The 21,547-nt window shown below is 36.2% G+C and overlaps 1 protein-coding gene across 2 annotated transcripts in view; it reads left to right on the forward strand.

Annotated features, from left to right (window-relative positions):
• The window catches only part of LOC118181398 (spectrin beta chain, non-erythrocytic 1-like), a 239,244-nt gene that overhangs the window by 130,860 nt on the left and 86,837 nt on the right, over window positions 1-21,547 (forward strand). For both annotated transcript variants that reach the window (XM_085809705.1, XM_085809706.1), the window contains exons 38-41: window positions 9,364-9,546; window positions 9,671-9,816; window positions 11,119-11,344; window positions 17,073-17,252. In XM_085809705.1, the coding sequence (XP_085665831.1) occupies window positions 9,364-9,546; window positions 9,671-9,816; window positions 11,119-11,344; window positions 17,073-17,252 (735 nt within the window). The remainder of the gene's footprint in view (window positions 1-9,363; window positions 9,547-9,670; window positions 9,817-11,118; window positions 11,345-17,072; window positions 17,253-21,547) is intronic.

Raw genomic sequence — 21,547 nt, forward strand, 5'->3', positions numbered from 1 at the left:
AGCAACATTAAGGCAGAATAGCAGTGCGAACTTCCGACTCTTTTATAGAGAATGAAATATCTCGCACTCATATTTACAAACAAGGCCAGTAGCCGAGTCATGCGGCACATCTCCAGAAGGACTTTCGGAAACTGGAACAACAGGTCATTACTTAACATGTTATCTACTCTGAAATATGACAATGAGATCAGAGAAAATATTGCTCTCAAGCCTGACACCTACACTGTCCTTTAAGGACCCATCCTGCCCTCTTACATCCCCATTAACACAAATAAATCTAGATATGGTGGAACATTGTACAAAAAAAGGAAACTGAAGCTATTATCAAGACAAAACGTACTCGAACAATTGAGTCATTTTGGGGAGCTGATCTGGTAAAAATTAACACAGATGGTTCATCAGATGAGACTATCCAACAGGGTGGAGCTGGTATTCAAATCACTCTACCAAATGGGACAACTATACTCCAAAGCCATGGACCAGGCAACATTACTTCCAGTTTCACATGTGAATTAAGAGCAATCCAGGAGGACCTGAGGATTTACATCGACTTAAATGATAATGCCAGAGGACTTGTAATTTACTGTGACTCTAAAGCTATCCTAGAGGCAATACTGCAAGGACATTCAAGACTCACCCAGGATTACAAAGATATATCTTGGCCATATGCAGTTGCAGGATTTTGATTACCCTGGCTTCGAGGACCTTTTCTTTTAATTTGAGTTTACATTACGTTTGCTGTTTTATATCCAGGAAAAGGTAGAAATATTGTTTTGATGGGGGTGTCGTTTGTCATTCCTGAATTTCCCCACATGCACTGACTGGCTTTCACAGCTGAAACAATCACCCAAATGGAAAAGATATGCACCGGGCAATGGATACCTACACATGTTGGAATCGATGGAAACGAGGCAGCCGATGAAGTGGCTAAAGAGCATGAAATCTCGACAACTCCCTCTCCATGATTCTTGAAGATGCCATTGCCAGATATGGACTCAAAGAGAAATCTGTTAAGAAAGACCATCAGATATGTGAGATTGATGCAAACAGAGAAATGACAAAAATCATTACTAGACAGAGAACCTCCCATTTTAGAGGAACGGAAATTAATGAAGATAGTAGATAACTTGTAGAAACTGCCCGAAACGGAGCTTTCTCTCGAGACCACATTTTCACCTGCCTGGCAATACTTGCAGCTCTGCAAAACTTGGGGGAATTTCCTTTCCAGGGAGAGCTGTATAGTGAAAAGACTGTGGAACTGGAAAAAAGCTGTGATTTCCACGTATGGATCCATTTGACTTGTCAAAGGACACGACCCCAACCAACCAACATATATAAGCAGTCCTATATTAGAATAATTTCTCATAATTTTCACATATGCCAGCATTTCTCAGTCAATATCCAACTCTAATCAAAACTCATTCCTCAAAGAAGTGAATAAACATTTTTTTCCTTGTTGTTAGCTATTATAAAAAAAAGAATTTATCGCAAAAATTAAGAAAATTATTAAGAACTTTTGAATTGATTTTTAAAGCAATAATTCGCAATTAATTTGATTTTTGAAAACAATAAAATTCACATCTCTATTAAGAAAAAAAAATTAAGCGATGTTAAATTGATTTTTAAAGCAATAATTACTAATAAATTTGTCTCTTAACCATATTGTTATAAAATTTTGAAAAGAAACATTTTTCCAAAACGCAATACCTTTAAATAATTATAACAAGTATTAACTGTACGATGTTCTGAATAAACTCATTTGAAAGTTTCACGTAAGTATGGTGCCTGAAAATTGTTTAACAGAATTAACAAACAAACATTTAACATTAACATTTAACAAATTTATTAACAGTGTTGCTAATAATAACCTAATGATCATATTTTTCCATTATTCTTACACTGTAAATGCGATATAGCAAATTGAAGCGATAGGGTTATCGTATTACATAGTGCTTTAAAAAATGTGGTTACTGCTGTTATTATTTACTTCGAAATAAATGTGTTTCAAAACAAGTAAAAATTGTTTTTAAAATATTTTTAACACTAGGCATCGGGAAGTTCTGCATCCATTTTTGTATGCTTCCCGTGCTACAAAATAAGTTCGACTGAAAATGCTTTTTATACTTTAACAAGTTTAACACAAGTGATAAGTGATGGAGTATGGCGATAACAGTACTTTGCTATAATGGCTAGATAAGTGCATGTCTCACGCTCACCACTGTATGAACCACGTTACTCATATGAAATATTTGACACTGTGCTCAGGGTTTTGGTGGTCGTGTGTGCTTAATGCATGATATAATTAAGGAAAATAAGAGTAGACAATCTCCTATAACAAAAGAATATATTAAATACTAAATTACAATTTAAATTACATTGCAGACATCAACACAGAGCTCGGAACACAGTTCGTGCTAGCGTCGCGTACACTTGTTCGACGAGAAGTCTGAGTGAGTAAAGATGTCGCTTTGCTGCTCCGATTAAGAACTGGATTTTACACGTGGCGCCATCTCATGAATAGAAGTTGAAGTATCTGTCGGAACGCCACAGTACTCCCCCCCCAAGTACCATCGGTACGTTATAAGTACTTTGGGTTAAATTTAACCTTTCTTCCAGATCTGGTAGTTTTAGGTTGCTCTTTAACGGGATGTAAGCTTTCTTCCGGGAGTGATGTTGATGAGGAAGTTGTTGGATCTTGCATTAGAAATGCTGGTTTGAGACGATCGATTCCAATCACTGATTGTTTGCCATTGCAGATGATGGTTAAATGTTTCGGTGTTCGTTTGACAACTTTGAATGGACCATCGTATGAAGGTGTTAAAGTTGGCTAGATTGCATCGTTGCGCACGAATACGTGCGAAGATGTCTCAAGCGCAGGATGTACAAAATAGCTTGGCTGGTTATGCGAAGATGCTGGGGTTGGCGAGATATTGCTCATGGTCTCACGTAAACGTTGAAGGAATGTTGGAGGGTCGATAACTGGAGTAGATTCTGGGTGAAAGAATTCACCTGGCAGACGGAGGGTTGCACCATATAACATTTCAGCACAAGTGCTACCAATGTCTTCTTTGAATGCTGTGCGAAGACCAAGCAAGACTAGGGGTAAGGCTTCTGTCCAGTGTGTGCTACTGTGGCACTTCAGACCTTGTTTGAGAGATCGGTGAAAGCGTTCCACCATCCCATTTCCAGATGGATGGTATGGTGTTGTGCGAATATGGCGAATGCCAAGAAGAGAGGTGAGGGATGCGAACAAGTGACATTGAAATTGTCGGCCTTGGTCAGTAGTGATGGTGGTAGGCATGCCAAATCTTGAAAGCCACTGGGAGATGAATGCTCGAGCTACAGTTTCAGCGGATATATTTTCAATAGGAATGGCTTCAGGCCATCTTGTGTACCGATCAATACAAGTGAGGAGGTAAGTGTAACCATTTGAAGGAGGCAATGGGCCAACCAAGTCTAAGTGTACATGATCAAAGCGTCTTGCTGGAAGGTTAAATTGTTGAATGGGGCTGTGAGTGTGACGGGATACTTTACACCGTTGACATCTAATACATGAACGAGTCCATTCTGTGATGTCTTGATTCATTGCTGGCCAGACAAATCTGTCTGCGATCAGCTTTTTGGTGGCACGGATTCCAGGATGTGCCAAATTGTGCAAGGCATTAAACACTTCACGTCTAAAATTGACTGGAATATAGGGACGTATTCTATTGTTCTTTATGTCACAGTAAATTTTAAGCGTTGGGTCAATGTGCAGCGGTTGTAACTGAAGGGAGGTTTGTGGATTTGAGATTAGGTTCTTGAGTTCCTCATCATGCAATTGAGCTTTTGCAATTTCAGAGAAATGTGGGGTAGTGAGGTTGATATTGTTTACCCGAGACAAGGCATCAGCGACACAATTATCAGTACCAGAGACATATCTGATATCTGTACTAAACTGGGCGATGAAATCCAGATGTCGAAGCTGACGAGGAGAACATGAGTCAGAGTTTTTTCTAAAAGCGAAGGTTAATGGTCGATGATCGGTGAAAATGATGAAGTCGTGTCCTTCCAAGTTGTGCCGGAAGTATTTAACAGCACAGTACACAGCAAGTAGCTCCCTGTCATATGTGCTGTATTTCCTTTCTGCAGTAGTAAGTTTTCTGGAGAAGAATGCCATTGGGGAAAGTCCTTTAGTGGTATGGGCTTGAAGCACTGCTCCTATGGCCGTGTCAGATGCATCTACCATTATAGAGAGCTGATCACTAGGTGAGTGATAAGAAAGTGTGGCTGCATTTGCCAGATCGTGTTTGCATTGCACGAATGCTGCAGATGCAGATTCAGTCCAAGGGACAGCTCGTTGATCGTTTTTTTTTTTTTGCTATTCTTCAGAAACTCATGTAGGCAGGCTTGTGTTTTTGCGGCATTTGGCAGAAAGCGTCGGTAGAAATTTAACATTGCTAGAAAACGCTTCAGTTCAGAGATGGTTTTGGGCTGAGGTAGGTCGTTAATTGCTTTGACTCTTTCCGGTAAAGGTTTAACTCCGTTCTGGGTGATAAGACATCCAAGAAAGGAAACTGAGGGTTGACCAAGTACACATTTGGATGGATTTAGTTTTAATCCATGATCTTTAAGGCGAGTGAAAATCTGACGCAGATGTTTAAAATGTTCTTCCGCATCTGTAGATGCAACCAGGATATCATCAAAATATGGGATGCAGAAATCGAGACCAGACAGTACTTGGTGTATGAAACGCTGAAATGTTTGGCCAGCATTGCGAAGGCCAAATGGCATATATAAGTACTCAAAGAGAACAAATGGTGTAGTCACTGCGGTCTTGGGCACATCTTCAGCATGCACTGGGATCTGATGATATGCTCTGGCAAGATCGAGGGTAGAAAATATGTTTGTTCCATGAAAAAGATGGGTACAGTCTTGGATATGTGGGACTGGATATCTGTCAGGGACTGTGATGGCATTAAGTCGACGATAATCTCCACAAGGCCGCCAGTCACCATTAGACTTTTTAACCATGTGAAGTGGACTAGCCCATGGACTTTTAGATGGGCGAATGGTTCCCTGTGCTAGCATGAATTCAAATTCTTTGCGAGCAGCTTTTAGCATCTCTGGAGAAAGACGACGAGGCTTGGAAAATACAGGTGGGCCATGTGTTTCAATGTGATGATACACTTCTGGCTGATGAGTATGCTGCCCTGATTTGGATGGGTTTAAAATGTCAGGGAATTCTGCTAATAACCGATGAAACCGTGTGCTGCCCGATAAAACACTTATGTTGGTAGGTACGTTTGATATGTGAGAAGCTTGGCCCTGTGATGTCAGCTGAGTTGTAGCATCAATTAAGCAATTATTCTTGACATCCACTAGAAGGTGGAAATGTGTCAAGAAGTCGACACCAATAATTGCTTGAGTTACATCCGCAATAATAAAAGGCCAGTTGAAAGTCCGGCGCAAGTTTAAATCAAGTGTCAATAGTTTGGTGCCGTAGGTTGCAATTTGGGTACCATTGGCTGCATACAGTACAAGTTTATTAAGTTGGTGAGCATTTGTTTTAGTTCTCGGGAGCACTGATATGTCAGCTCCAGTATCTACTAGAAAACATAACTGAGTTGAACGATCAGCCAGTACTATTCTGTCGATGTGGCGGACATTCTGTTGGCCAGCAGAAGACCGCCCATTTAGTTTCCCGCTTGTTCAAAAGTGCATCGAGGGGCACACTTGCGAGTTTGAGAGCCAAAATGCATATGATAAAAACATATGCCACTTGTGGGTTCTTTGTACTGCGTTCGAGTATTATGACGAGATTGACCCCTGCTTCGGGCACGAAATTTATTACGTGGGCCCTGATTTGATCGATTGTATCTCCGTGAAGCATGAAGACTTGTAGAGAGTTCAGATACTTTTTTGGTCAATTCAGCCACTTGTTGTTCGAGGGATGAACTGGAAGGTGCAGCATTAGCAGCACTGACATAAGCTGGAGTAACAAGTTCATTAATTTTGTCAGCCATTGCTGCTAAACGGGTTAGATCTTCATTGGAAGCAGCAAGAATTATTTGTATGTTATTAGGGAGACGCGAAAGCCATAGTGACTTCAACAAGTCGTCACTAAAATGGCTTCCTGCCAGATCACGCGTTCGTGACAGCAAGTATGAAGGTCGCTGATCTCCAAGTTCAAGTCCTTGTAGTAAAGTACGTATTTTTGAAGATTCACTTTCTGAATAGATTTCAATGAGCCGCTGTTTCAGTTTGGAGTATTTATCACAATTAGGTGGTTTGAGAATTAAGTCATGCACTGAATTCAGAATATCAGACTCAATTGCTGCAACTACGTGGTTGAATTTTGTAGAATCCCCACTAATGCGAGCGATAGAAAATTGTTCTTCGATCTGAGCGAACCACAATGAAGGATTATTTTTCCAGAAAGGCGGTGGCTTCACCGCAACGCGTGTGATTTGTGGCTCTGGTGGAATATCGTCGGGCATACTGATAGATAATTTTCACTTTAATTAATAAACACTTATCAACACAAATATTGTAGCATGAGGATACACTATTGATATTTTACCATGATAACAATAAATATTTTAACCATGCAGAAAAAATTTACGTAACGATACACACACAAATAAGACAGGGTCAGCAATTACACACACAAATAATATTTTACCGAAATGCATTTGAAAAGAAACCCTTATTTGAGAAAAAAATGATGCGTTCATTTTGTATTGCGCACACACAAAATCACCACTTCACACTGCTAAGGCACTTTCGAAGGAAAAAGGAAATCACTCCTGTAGCACATGGGAAAACAATTCACTACTTTCGAACACTGAGAAAAGAATTTTGCCGTAGCACGTTGCACAAAAGTTACTGATGTGGCACATTTAGCGAAAATCACTGTTGTAGCACATTTGTCGTTGAATGATCGAAGAATTATTGCACGACTGGCGAAGTCAGCGGAACGGAACAGATCACATTGATGATTTGCTGAAGCTCCTTGCGATGATATGCACGACTTTGAAAAAACACAAGCAATATATACCAATACATCTAGAAATAATTGAAGGGATACGTTGTAGCATACGTCTAATGTCCATATTCGTTGTTATTTTTAGTCAGTTCTTCAGAATGCCTTGGATGCACGTGGCTTAGGGTCGCTGAAAATCCATTGTCAGTAGCGTGCTCAGTCAAAAGGTCACCACTTTTGGTAGTCGTGTGTGCTTAATGCATGATATAATTAAAGAAAATAAGAATAGACAATCTCCTATAACAAAAGAATATATTAAATACTAAATTACAATTTAAATTACATTGCAGAGATCAACACAGAGCTCGGAACACAGTTCGTGCTAGCGTCGCGTACACTTGTCCGACGAGAAGTCTGAGTGAGTAAAGATGTCGCTTTGCTGCTCCGATTAAGAACTGGATTTTACACGTGGTGCCATCTCATGAATAGAAGTTGAAGTATCTGTCGGAACGCCACAGGGTCATACTAACATTGGCTGGAATTCCGTATGTGTTGGCGTGAAGAACCGTCCAAGTATAGATTCGCACACTATACTATTACAAAGATATATCTTGGCCATATGCAGTTGCAGGATTTTGATTACCCTGGCTTCGAGGACCTTTTCTTTTAATTTGAGTTTACATTACGTTCGCTGTTTTATATCCGGGAAAAGGTAGAAATATTGTTTTGATGGGGGTGTCGTTTGTCATTCCTGAATTTCCCCACATGCACTGACTGGCTTTCACAGCTGATGTTGAACAGGCAGTATTTTGAGAATGGTTCATGACCGGTTGTGTTAGCTGCTGTGTGGATGGTAGTCTGCGAATTGCGCTAAATTTAACTGAAGACCCCTCCTTATTTAAACGTCAATCCCCCTATAACGAACAATAGCCAGCTAAGATACTGAGGTAGATTACTGGGCTTCTACTGGATAAAACAGTACTTCCCAGTATCTTGAAAGAACTCCCGAAGGAACATGGCGTTGAAGGGAAATCAGGTGGGTCCTGTAGCAGGAAAACATCGTAAAGAGGCTGAAAAGAGAAACAACAGCCAGCTTTTCCATTTCCTGCCTTATATATGATGGGTGAACAGAACAAAGATAATCCACGAACTGCCCGACTTAATCCTTTCCCTTTTTTCCTGTCTTAGAACCTGAATTCGCAAGAAGATGAGTGCTACAAAATGAATACCACAAAAAGTCATTTATCCTCATAAATTTATCTAACTGTTAATTAAATATAAAAATTTACATGATTACTTTAATTAGCAAAAATATTTCTAGCACACTTTAATATACATTAGTACCGAATAATCGTTTGCACGTCAGTTAACTATATTAAATTTTCCAGTCTAGTTTAGATACCATGATTATTATCATCAAAGAGAAAGATACTAAATCAGTAATAGAATTAACACATGTAATTTATAAAAAATATAATTCGTATGCTTTATAATTATCTAATTTATAAGACTACTAAAACACTATTTGCTCTAGTATTGTAATTAATAAAAGATGTGTGCTTACTGATACCTTTTATTTTCTCTGCTATCTCTTACATTTTATACTGTTATTTAAGCAATTGGCCTGCTTATTAGATATTCTTTATTTGTTCTTGTGATATGTAATTCTATTTCTCTATTTTTCTTTTCCTGTTGGCTACTATTTGCTTTACAAATTAAAACTGAATAGTAACACTCAGCTTTTTTAAAGGGAGTGGTCTTCTTCGATATGAGGTCGTTAAATTTCCCGGGCAGGCCAAGGGAAGATTCTTGATTCGCGCAGTTGGCTTATACCATTGTGGATATTCTTCGGAATGAAGATCGCTTTTCAACACTTATCACGGAGCAAATCTGAATATGCTTCAGATTAAAGGTGAAAACACAAAACGAAAATTTCTTAATTTGGCGATTATTGGTTCCATATTAGGTAAATTACCACTCGTTACTTAGTAGCTGGCCCAATGAAATTATTTATTACTGATATTTCCTTGAATTTCTTTTGATTTCAACTTATTTAAGCATAATAACAATATGATTCAAGAAGTTAAAATCAAAGCACTGCTCGACATTTTGTTTCATTTTGTACTTATAGAACCGTCCCCACTCCCAGCGGTCAAAGCAATTTCGATATGATGCTGCTCCTTATTTTGAGAAACTGGGTAGTAGGAAATCTATGTCTTTGGCCAATATTTAAGGGGAAAAGTGTGTGTAACGACCATTAACGAAAGCTCTGTATATATTATATAATGCACTACCGTTTGGCAACAAAAGTGTTACATTCACTTGTGCATTTTTATGAAGTGCTTGTGGACACTTCTGTATTGAAACAGAAATTATATAAGTATTTTATATTTTTCCAGGAAGTGATTGGACAAGAGATGAAAAACGTCCAGAAACTGTGCTCTGTTAGAAGGCAAAAATTAGTAGAATCTAAAACTAAGCACGAGTTCAACAAAGAAACGGAAGAACTGAAATCTTGGATCGCAGAGCAAATGGCAGAAGCAACATCAGAAGAATACGGAGAAGATTATGAACATGTTTTGGTAAGCACAATTCTTGGATAATTTTCAATACCTTGTTTACAGAATTTAATGGCAACAAACAATGTTTACTGATGGAAACTTAAAAAGTTTATGAGTGGAAATTTATTTTTTTTTTATTTTCCAGTTGCTGAATCAAAATTTCGAATTCTTTCGCATCAGAATAGAAAAAGGTTCTAAACGCATCCTTCAGTACGAAGAATTCGCTAAAAGTCTCATAAATAGTAACTGTTACTTCGCCGAAGACGTCAAATCTAGTTTGGAATATTTGAGGTGAAAAATTATTAGTTTCTGTTTATCAACATATTTATAACATAAAATATTTGAATATTCAGCGACATAACATTTGTAACAATGTAAGGAATCTTTACTGAAATTATTCTCCGATGTTAATTTGCAGACTTTCAAAATAAAACTTAGACTTAACTTTGTTGTGATTTCGCTTACAAAAATGAATTAAAAAGTGAATTAATCATTTCTTTCTTATTTAATGATTTTTAAAACCCATTATTTCATTGCCACCTTCTTTATTAGAATGCATATAACAAGAATACAGATTTTCAGCTTCGAAGAACATATGTGGATATTCGCAAGACCGTAAAATTTTATTGGAATTGCTAAGATTCGTAAGGTTAACTAAATTTGATTTAGTTTAACAACCTTCTTATATTAACATTAAGTCAAAATTCAAATTTAAAACCTAACAACATGGCTTCCCTATTCCGCGACTGCTAACATAATTTTAAAGACACATTTTGCCATCCCATAGCACAGCGCTAAAGATTGGCAGCAACAGAGAAATTTCTGCGGAGCAAGTTGAGGCAGCCAATCGTCTCCCTAATCTTAGATTCTCGCTAATTAAACTCAGTACTAAACGTATTGAGTTTAATTAGCGGGTACTGGTGGAATACACGAAGCAGTAGAATGCAGGAAAATTTCAAAATACGAAAAACCTTTTAATCTAATGAAATATTAGAAGAGATTAATTGCTTTCAACTTCGTAATTTTAGCTCATAAGTTAAAATTCATAGCTTTTAACAGCTATGGATTAAATCCATAGCTGTTAAAATCCTAATCCTGTTAAAATCCATAGCTTTTAACAGCTATGGATTAATTTAAGCACCAGTAAACTTTCCGTTGCTGCAATGCATCTATGATTTACTTAAATATAGAGCAAGCATAATACACTTATGTTTTGTCATAAAAGACACCCCAGAACCTTACGTAATGTCAAAGAACACGATGTTTTGAATAATAAAAAACAAGCAGACTAAATCTATACATTTTTCTATTGCCGTATTTTCTATTAGGGCAACATGCTATCTCTCATTATGAAGATATCCAACTGCATTAAACACTTTTCAAAATTAGAGCTCTCTCATCCATTTCAAAATAAAAGTGTGTCATATTTAATAACATGCATAAAGAATGTGCTTAATACTTTCAAAAAGCTACGTGAATATGATATATGTAATTTTATTTCTAAATTATATAACATTTAAATTAATTTCCAATTAAGAATTCTTATGCTGTAATACATAAAGCAAATTTTACATTTTTAATGATTATTTCCAGTGGCCGTTGGTCGGACCTTGTAGAAAGTATTGAAGCCCGAGCTTTCAAATTAGAGGCAGCTTCTGAAATTCATCGTTATCATCGAGATGTGACGGACATTTTATCACGTATTCATTATTACTATCGTGGAATGCCTGAAGACTTAGGCAACAATCTCGTTCACGTTCAAGATTTAATAAAAATGCATGATAAGATCGAGAATGAACTTTTAGGTGTAGAAGCTCAAGTAAGAAATCTTTTCGATGAATTGTATGATCAGCTTAAGAGTAGAAAACATTCTTTTTGTAAAATTTATTAATCTTTAGTTTTCCTTTAATTTTTATACGGTCAAAACCTTAAAAAAATTAATTTATTCTAAAAAGATTGAAACTACTTCTTCTTGCAATTGCTTTAATTTTCCTTTCTCGATTAACAGTAACTAATTCGTGAAAGAATTTTCCATGTTATAATTTCGTAAAAACTATCAAGTTTTGAGCAATGATTACTTGGTTTCTACAAAGCTAAATTTAACAATTTTTACGATGAATGATATCTTTGTGTATACCTATTTATGTATATCCCATAGGAAAATTGTGAAATTTTTAGTCAGAAATCTAAGCTCCCAAGAAGTTTTGTTTCACTTTCGAAAAGAAAAATGTTCTCATGTAAAAATCTGAAAAATGTGAATTGAATTCAATACATCAATTAAAATTTCGTTAAACTCTAAAAACCTGAAGAATGTAGGTTAAGAATCAAAGAGCATTCAATTACAAAGTATGAAAAGCTCTCGTGATAACTACTGCTTGAGTTCAAAGAAGAAAAAAAAAAAAAAAAAAAAAAAAAAAAAAAAAAAAAAAAAAAACAATAAATAATTAAATGTATTTTTAACAATTCGGGGTGTTTTTCTCGTGTTGTTGTACTAGACCGGTCGCTAAGATGAGAGGTCCTTATAATGAGCATTGACATAATTCACTCATTATTTTCTCAGAGTTCCTAAGCTTATATTTTCCATAAAAATGTTGCAAATTTATGGATATATGCTGGTCAGTAAATCTGGAGAAATTAATGCTTTTGAACATAAAATTAAAGGGTTATCCATGGATTGCATCTTGATTTGTGAACAAATTAAAGATTAAGATTTATTTAATGGAAACAAGAAGAAGATATGATGCATATATAAAAATAAAGAAAAGTCATAAATATGTCCTGTTTTTGCAATGTTATTCTCTGTGATCATAGAGAACTCTTTATTTTTGTAACAGAAACTGGTACTTACGTGCTATCGCAATCAGCGTAGTAGAACTCGCCAAATTTTCAAAATGTGCCAAACTCTGGCCACCAGGCGTATAACCACTCTTCAGGCAACCAATCCTCATATAATAATGTTTCAGTCAAGCAACGTTGCTATTTTAGCAGGCGTTCTTTTCCTTGTATTCCAACGGCTTTCATAAACAAATCGTGATATTTTGCACCTTAATTTTAAAATATGCTCTTGTGGCATTTGTTAGCAATAGAAGACACTGCGCTAAAATTCTTCAGGAACGCAGAATTTTGACGCAAAATAGCAAGGAAAAAATGCGAAGATGCATTTGGTAGATAGCCGATGTTACCGAAATTTCCCGCGATGCCATATCCCTGTATATCTCTGGCTGTTTTCTAAGTGTAAACCTATTCAGAGAGAAGAATAGGATAAAAAAATTACGGAAAGATTTGGAGGAAAAAATCAATTTAATTTTTTAATGCACCACGTAATGCTTATTTAATTGTTAAAATTTAGTATTTTAAATTACTAAAATAAGTTACCTTTTTATATGATGATAATGTTTGCCAACCTTACAATAAATATAGATAGTTTGGGAACCGTTTTAAAAAAAAAATCGCCAAAACCACCAACTTGTATCGGATAAGTAACTTTTACCTTTTCATCTGTAAAAAATCGCCAAATTGCGTTAATACGTAAGTACCCAGAAACTTTTGCATACTGAGCAAAGTAACGTGTTGATCTGCACGAGCTTGGGTTTGGAACTATTGCTGATGTCCTAGTACTAGACAAGAGTATTCCCTCGTTTAGAAATGCTTAAGCGTATACGTGTCTTATAAACAAAACTATTTTTCAAGAAAACTGCTAATATATCACTAGAAATCAATTTTATGGAGCCAACCGTCTCATCACATAAGCCTAACGATTTTCCAGAATAATTCTTCCTTTTCAGCTAAATTTATATATATTAATTATTAAATGCCAAAAGGTTATAGTTTTACCAACTCATTTAAAATTTACGAAAAATTTAAGATATCCCACTATCGTACCTAAATTATGAACGTAGGTTGATGCAGAAGTTTCCAGCTGTTTAAAAATGATAAATACGACTCAAAGCTTCAGTCCTCTTCAATCTACTGTCCCAATGACAAAAGCCAGTTATCCTGGCCTTTGTCATTAATACTCCTGTTAATACAAATATTTCCTTAATTTTGATTTATAATGATGTCACGGATAAAATCTGATTCTGATTGAATCTCTGAGATGTAGGTAAAATATCATTGGTCAATTGCTATTTTATTTGGTGGAATCAAAGAGAAATAAACGAGAGGGATTTCTTGCTAGGAGAAGGTAGAACGAAACCAACATTTAATTTTTAACAACAATAGTTGTATCTAGACGTACAAGTCTCTGAGGTAGAAATCATTACCATGCTTCAAGAAACAGCTGGTATTACAAATAGTTGTACTGCAGATAATTTACTTTCTAGCATCACTTTTCTTACTTCTAGCATCACTTACTTTAAGAAGAAAAGTAAGTAACCCATCACTTTCTTACTTTTTAGCACCACTTGTCTTGCATTTCACTTTTTCTTGCATCATATTTTTCGGTAAAACGCACTCTGGGCAGAAAAATCCTGCTTATGTAAAGCAAACCGCAATATACACTGAAGTGACACTGAATTAGGGACAGCTAGTCAATAACGAGTTGGGCCTCCTCTGGAATTTATAATGGCTGTCAAACGACGAAGCATAGATTCAATAAGTTTCTGGAAGCATTCTATGGAAATGGCTTGCCAAATATCGGATAGAGCTGTCTATAATTTAGGAAGAGTCGGTAGTTTTGTGTGATGAGGTTACAAACCTTTCTCCAAAACGTCCGAAAGATGCTTAGTAGAATTTAATTCAGGGCTTTTAAGTAGCCAGTTTATGACAGAGAAGTTAGAAGAACGCTCATCCAACCAGGCAGTAGCCAACCGGGACCTGTGAGAGGTGCAGTTGGCACATGTGCAGCTGGACCTGAGGCTTCTCGAGGGAATACTTTGATGTAACCACTGCTGCTAACATCCATTGCACAAAGGATATATACTTGCCAAATCTTTCTACGGTATTGTAAAATGAAAATCCACCTTATCATGGCCCCATTACAGGGCACTATTCCTACTCAGTAAGATGATGGCAGAGCATTTTTTGTCTCCATTCATTCTTGACTCAAATCTCACTCACAACACCCAATTTGGAAGATAAATGAAGTACAGGAAGTTATCTTGCTGGGATACTCCATTTCCTTCTGAATGACAGGACAACACAAATGGATGGAGATGATCTCCCAGCAACTCTGTGTACCGAATCATATTGAGGGAGATTGGTACAAGTAACCAAAGATCCCAAGCACTGCCAAGAGAAAACATCTCAGACCATGATTAAGCCACCATGGCCTTGTACAGTTCCAATCTGCCATACAGGGTTCATGGCTTCATGAGTCTGATGCCATATTCTTAGCCTCACGTCGGTATTAATTAGTCGGAATCGAGATTCATCACTCCTTTCTACTCATTTCAAGTCCACTAGAGTCTACTATCTGTATTCTCTTGCCCAGGCAAGAAGTGCAGCTCGATGACATGCATTCAGCAAAAGTACTCTCGTGGGCCTACGGCTCCCGAAGTCCACATGGTGAAGCAAGTGTTGCACGATCCTTTTACTCACTGTACGACTGTCGCCCTGATTCAGCTGGGTTCTAATTTGAGCTAATGTTTGGCTTCGTAGACTATGTACAATACGGCTGAGCCGTCTCACACCACGCTTGTTCTGGGTTAACTGTCCATTGCAATTTGCCCTATCGCTAGTTCTTTTTCCCACCATCCGTGTATTCTCGGTATACTCTTGACACTGTCGACCTTGAAAAATTCTAGCCTGCTGAGGATTTTGCAAATTGAATCGCCTATGCATCGAGTGCCTACCATCTGTCCGAGATTGAAGCTGTCTAAATCATAAGTGTTACCCATACTGGTAATTGTATCGACTGATTAACAACACCGTAGTACTAGCTGTATGTGCATTTACCACAACTTTCTCCCGTGAGCACAGATGACGCGCAGTGCTATAAAATTTGCATAGCCATGTCTATCCCTAATTTAGTGGCACTTCGGTGTATTTTCAGCAGTTATGAGTGTTTCACTCACTTTGATAAGCCCAGCCATTTAAAAATAACAAGAAAAATAAATAATTATCCCCGTGCTTAAGAATATTTTGATCATTTGGTTTTAAAAGTGCCTGGCATTTTCATTTAAAACTGGCACTGTCAATTAAAATTTCCGTGGGTATTGGAAACCTTTTACCAAAATGAAAAGAAACTTCCCCTATATCTGGCAATATTAGCTTGACGAAAAAAATTACCTGACATAAATATATCTTAAAACAGGTGGAAAAGGCATGATACGTTTATGCTATAATTTGGAATAGTTCGTATTATTGTAAGTTCAAGGTAAGCCCCTTAATTGCTTTCCAACTCACAAGAAAGATTCTAATTTTCACGTGTCCCGTCAATGTAGGTTTGTGCCAAAGATTTTATTGTAATATTCCGCGAAATAAAGTTCGCATTTAATTAAATGCTCGGATGGTGAAACTACCTGAGGGTGTGTTTGGGGTAGAAGAAGGAGCAGCTCAAATTCTCTTAGTATAGAATGCGTATTTATTTAATATTCTAAGTACTTATAAAACGCGACATCATAAAATTTTCTATAGTGAATAATGCAAAATGTCGCTTTAGCTCTTCATGCATTAAATGCTTATTGCAGTGATGTTTTTCATCAAAAATATGAATTAATGTAACAAAAGTGAAGCTAAAATATAATATTACCTAAGCGATGTTTTAACCGAATCAAAATAGAAACCTCAAACTTAGCATAGCAATAAGGTTATTGCTAAACTAAGTTATATGTACTATTTGTATTTGATTACATAAGCGCAATCTGAGATTCGGGAACTTCTAACAATCGTGTTGTTCTGTGATAAATATACATACTTCTAATTCAAAGAGGAACATCCCGAAGTGAAAAGGAAAATTAGTCAAAAATTCAACATCAAGACTGGTGTAGAATTTAAATAAAACTTAGTTTAAAAATGATGATTTAAGTTTTCTTTTTTTCTCCTAACTTTGCACACTTGTGCTTTCTAGAAAATTTATTTAATATCTGTTATTCATTTAAAATTTAACTTAAGTGTTATGCTACATATTTCCATTTTTGGTAGAAAAGCCTTTCTGTAAACTGTGCAAAATTTTCGTTCAAATGAAGATTGTGAAATTTAAAGGGAAGATTAGATGTGTTACATACACATTTAAGTTTTAATTAATCTGGAGAATTTTATGTCAATTGAAAGCAAAGGATAGCTAATCAAAACAGCTAAAATAGCTAAGAATGATAAGCCATATAAAATCAGAAAAATTCTAAGAAATGAAACAACGATGATTGACGTTAAATATTAATTAGGTCACGAGCGCGCGCAATTTCAACTTTATTGGCTTCTTCAGCAATTCAAAATTTTCTATTTGTAGATGAATAAGAATAACGAATTGATTAGCTATTAAAGGAAGCTCATTCAAAATCCAGAATTATAAGTATTGAAGAATGCTTCCATATGCTGTTAATTAATATTACCACTTATGTGGGTGTAATCACAGAACTTAGAAATTTCAAACAATATCATAAATCTAGGTTCACTTGCTGCTCAAAGACAGTCAGCGTTTACAAGATGCATACCCTGGTGGCAATGAGGAGCACATCCAGATGCAACTTGCCTTAGTCATTGAAGACTGGAATTTACTGCAACAAAAAGTAGCTTCACGGAAAACACAGCTTTTGTTGTCTCAGCGCATTCACAAATTTCTCTCTTCTGTAAGTATCACCATATTGCTATTATGTTCTTTTCTTTTATATTTATAAAAATTACAAAACTTTTTTGACGAGCTGGATAAATATTGTGCTTCGTTTCATAAGCGTAACTAGATTTGTATAAGTATGCAAGGTAAAAAGTATGTACTGCATTAAAACTTGACGTGCATTTATATTTCAACTAATATGTAATATTAGTGTTATATTGGTGTAAATATATTAAAATCTCTACTTTTATTTTAAAACACGAATGTAGCAAAACAAATTCCCCATAATTCAATTGTAAAATTAGTGTGAAAGGGGAAAATCGGATAAACATTATTCATTTATAGGATTTTGTCTTAATATATATAAGGGTTTAATAATGGATATTAATATAAGTAGTACTATTATATGAAGAAGCTCACTTTAAGAATTTATTATCAGATTATTAACTTAAAAATTTTCAAGCAGCTAGTCTTAATTAAAATGTAAAGACGTAAATCACGTTAAATCATACAATGTTAATATGACGTACAATCTAATAGTTCATTCGGTTGCAAATATATTTATATACGTATATAACAATGTAAACAAATAAACAAATGCAATGAAGGACTATTAAGAATCCTGCGTCTAGGCTGTAATGATTTAATTAAACATAATTATAATTAAAGAGGAATACTATTAAAATTCTTATATTTCAAAGTAAAATTAAGAAAGCCGATTAAGTAAAAGAATTACAATTTGAAGTCTAAATGAATTCCAGTTCAAAAATTCGTAATTTTTAAGAAACATTAAAAACTTCTTTTAAAAAAATGAAATAGTTTTAGAAAAAATTATTAAAAGTATTCAATAGTAAAAGGAAAATCGCCATGGAAAAATTACTTTACATGCAATGCTAATAGAAGTGGATATGCATAAAATAGTAGGCTAAAGGGCTACACTAATCGTGTAGGCTAAGTGGTTAAGCAGAAAGAACTTAGGCTGGAATGAGATTAATCTTATCATGATAATTTTGCTAGGTTCCTGGGCAAAAGTTTTATTTCATGCTTATTTGATACGCGCTATAAGTACTCTGAACAGTCAGTAATGCATCGCAGACTCTTGAAAGCTGGGCTCTTGGCATTTATACAGCCAATCACTTACACTTTTTTTTTTTTTTTTTTGAATAGTTTAATATTCATCCATCCATTTCATTCATTCATTATCGATATTGCCGGCATATTGCTGCTTTTACGCAATGTTTCCGGCTCATGATACTTAGGCCCGAAGGGCGCATGACGGTAGAAAGCAATGACAATTGAAAGGAGGCGTCAGTAGTGCGAAGAGGGGGTGACAGCATGACATCACAAGTCATTTAAACACACAGACGAAGCTCAGAACCAGGAGAGGCAAAGACAGGGTGAAAATCAGACTTGTTCTGTTGTTCATGATAAGTACATGTCATAATAAGGTTATACAAATAAACTGAAACAAATACAATTTATTAGAATAATAAAATACATACAAATAATAAGAAAAGAGTATAAAATAAAATACGGCAAAAAAGTCTATATACATATATACAGCGACGTTGCACTCGTGATAAAGTTATGTAGGGAAGTTCGAATCTCGGGCGGTGAAAGCCGCAAGCGGTCGAATACGTGCGTCTTCTACAAAAATCTGGTAATCAAATACTTTGAAGTGTTTCATATGAGGACAATTTTTTGCTTTTTCAAAGAATTTTCTATTAATTTTATGAAGGAACTCTTCAACACTGTCTATACGTAGGTCTCTATGTAAGGTCTCATTAGAAACATAAAAGTGCGCATTAGTAATTATTCTGAGAAGTTTGTTTTGCGTAATTTGGAGTTTTTCATGTCACTTTGAGTGTAGGTCGCCCAGGCAGGTGATGCGTAACAGAAAATTGGTCTGATAATTGCAGTATAGATGTGTAGTTTTCTTTTGAGATCAAGTCTAGAGTTTTTACCTATTAGAGGGAGGAGATTTTTGATAGTATAGGAGGTCTTCCATTTAATACTGTGAATATGGTCTTTCCAGGTAAATCTGTGATTCAAAACTATACCAAGATAAGTAGCCTTTTTAACAAGTGGCACTTCTTCATTAAAGATATTAATTTTTCTGTCCAAAGGGATTCTGGAATGTTTTTTACCGATGATTATCAATTGGGATTTTTGTCCGTTAATCGCAATTCTCCATTTAGCGCACCATTCTACTATGGCTGGAATTTTTTCTTGAAGTTTAATCAGTGCATGATCTTGATTATGTGACTTCACGGCAAGGGCGGTGTCATCTGCATAACATCCGAGGTACGTATTGAGATCGGCACTATAGGGTAAATCATAAACATAAAAGAGATACAAAATTGGGCCAAGAATAGATCCTTGAGCTACCCCGGCTTTCAGATATTTGGTCTCAGAGTGTTCATATCCAAAGTTTAGAAAGAATTTGCGGTTTCGTATGAAAGAGTTGATAAGTAAGATGAGGTCTCTACTGAAATCAAGTGTGATGAGCTTGAATATGAGCCCCTCATGCCAGACGCGGTCGAAAGCTTTCGCCACGTCTAGCATGAGTAAGGCGACACTTTGATGTCTAAATAAAGCGGATCCAATGAATTCACACAGACGAACAAGTTGTTTTGTCGTTGAGAGATTTTTACGGAAGCCAAATTGTTCCATTGGGAGCTTATCCATATGCGGTTCAATTCTTTTATAAATGACCCGTTCAAAAATCTTACCAAGTCCTGGGAGTAGACTTATCGGACGGTATCCTTCCGGCTTGGTGGCGTCTTTTCCTGGCTTTGGTAGAAGAATGACTTTGGCCTTTTTCCATTTTTCGGGAAAGTAGTTATTTTCCAGGCAGGCATTGAGGATGCTGACATAACGTGTGACAGTATTAAGTTTCATATTTTTAATTGCAACATTCGTAATTTCATCATAGCCAGGTGCTTTCCGGTTTTTCAGGTTTCTGATAATGTTTCTAACCTCTGTCGGAGATGTATATTCAGTGCGATTTTTGGCCCCTGGTCCTTCGAGCCAGTCTTTGATAAATTGTTGAGTGTAAGATGAGAAAAGAGGGTCACAGGGATCTTGATTCGGTACAAATTGTTGTTCTAAGTGCTCTGCCATAATGGCGGCTTTTTCCTTGTAAGTGAGTGCAATTCTGTTATTACAATAAATTGGTTTATTGCAAAGGGGCTTGCACCTAAGATTTTTTGCAAAAGACCAGAAGTCGTTTCCAGATTCATTAAAACTCTCAATTTTATTATTCCAGACCTCATCCCGATGTTTCCGAATCTTGCAGCTGATAATATTATTAAGTCTGTTAAGTTCTTTCTTAACCCCTGGATTCCAAGAGATATGCCACCTTTTTCTCAGACGGTTTCTCTGTTTAATCATATCTCTAATTTCTCTGGGTAAACGGAAATTGTCTTTATCAATAGGAATTTTTTTGGTAGCAGTGTTGTATGCACTGAGGATACTATTGTTGAGAATTTCGATCGCATTATCAATATCCTCTTTATTCTTGAGTGAGTTAATAATAGGAGGGTTTTCTAACAGATGTGCGTAATAATGCTGCCAATCAGTGATGTTTTTAAATTTGTTTTCTTCGCATTTGTTAGTGCCCAAAATAGCGATAACCGGCACGTGATCGGAGGTTAGTTCAACTTTAACATCCAAATACATTGGAATGTCAGTATTTGTGAGCACAATGTCTAAAATATCTCCTCTTCTAGGGTTTTCTGGGAGGTACGTATAAACTGAAGGTGCATAGAAATAGATAGGATAGTTATTGATAAACTCGATTAGGACTTCGCCATTATTGTTGGTTCTTCGGCAGCCCCATTCAGTATGTTTTGAATTCAGATCTCCAGCCAGGATGATTTGTTTATTATTTGAGAGAAGTTCAGCTAATTTTTCGATATCCAATACATTGTTCGGTGGATTATAAATTGCAATAAAATAGACAACTCCATAAAATGGGAGTAAAACTGAGGCAGTAACTGCTTCATATCCATTATCACGATCTTCGCTGATGAGGCAAGATTGCAGGGTGTTTTTCACAAAAATCGCGGCCCCACCACCTCTATGGCTTAGTCTGTCACATCTATAACATCTATAGTTTGCGATGTTCAAATTGTAGCAGGGAGTCGCAAACGTTTCTGTGATGAGTGCAACGTCAATATCATACACAAGTAAAAAGTTATGAAGCTCCGTAATTTTGTTCTGGACGCTATGTGCGTTCCAGGTTATGAACTGAATAGGGGCCCGACTATTTCTGTATTGACCCATTATCTAAAGTCTGTGTTTTGGCAG

Source organism: Stegodyphus dumicola, chromosome X2, assembly GCF_044657685.1.
Source record: "Stegodyphus dumicola isolate Sdum_Otavi_A_Nest chromosome X2, ASM4465768v1".
Classification (NCBI taxonomy): domain Eukaryota; kingdom Metazoa; phylum Arthropoda; class Arachnida; order Araneae; family Eresidae; genus Stegodyphus; species Stegodyphus dumicola.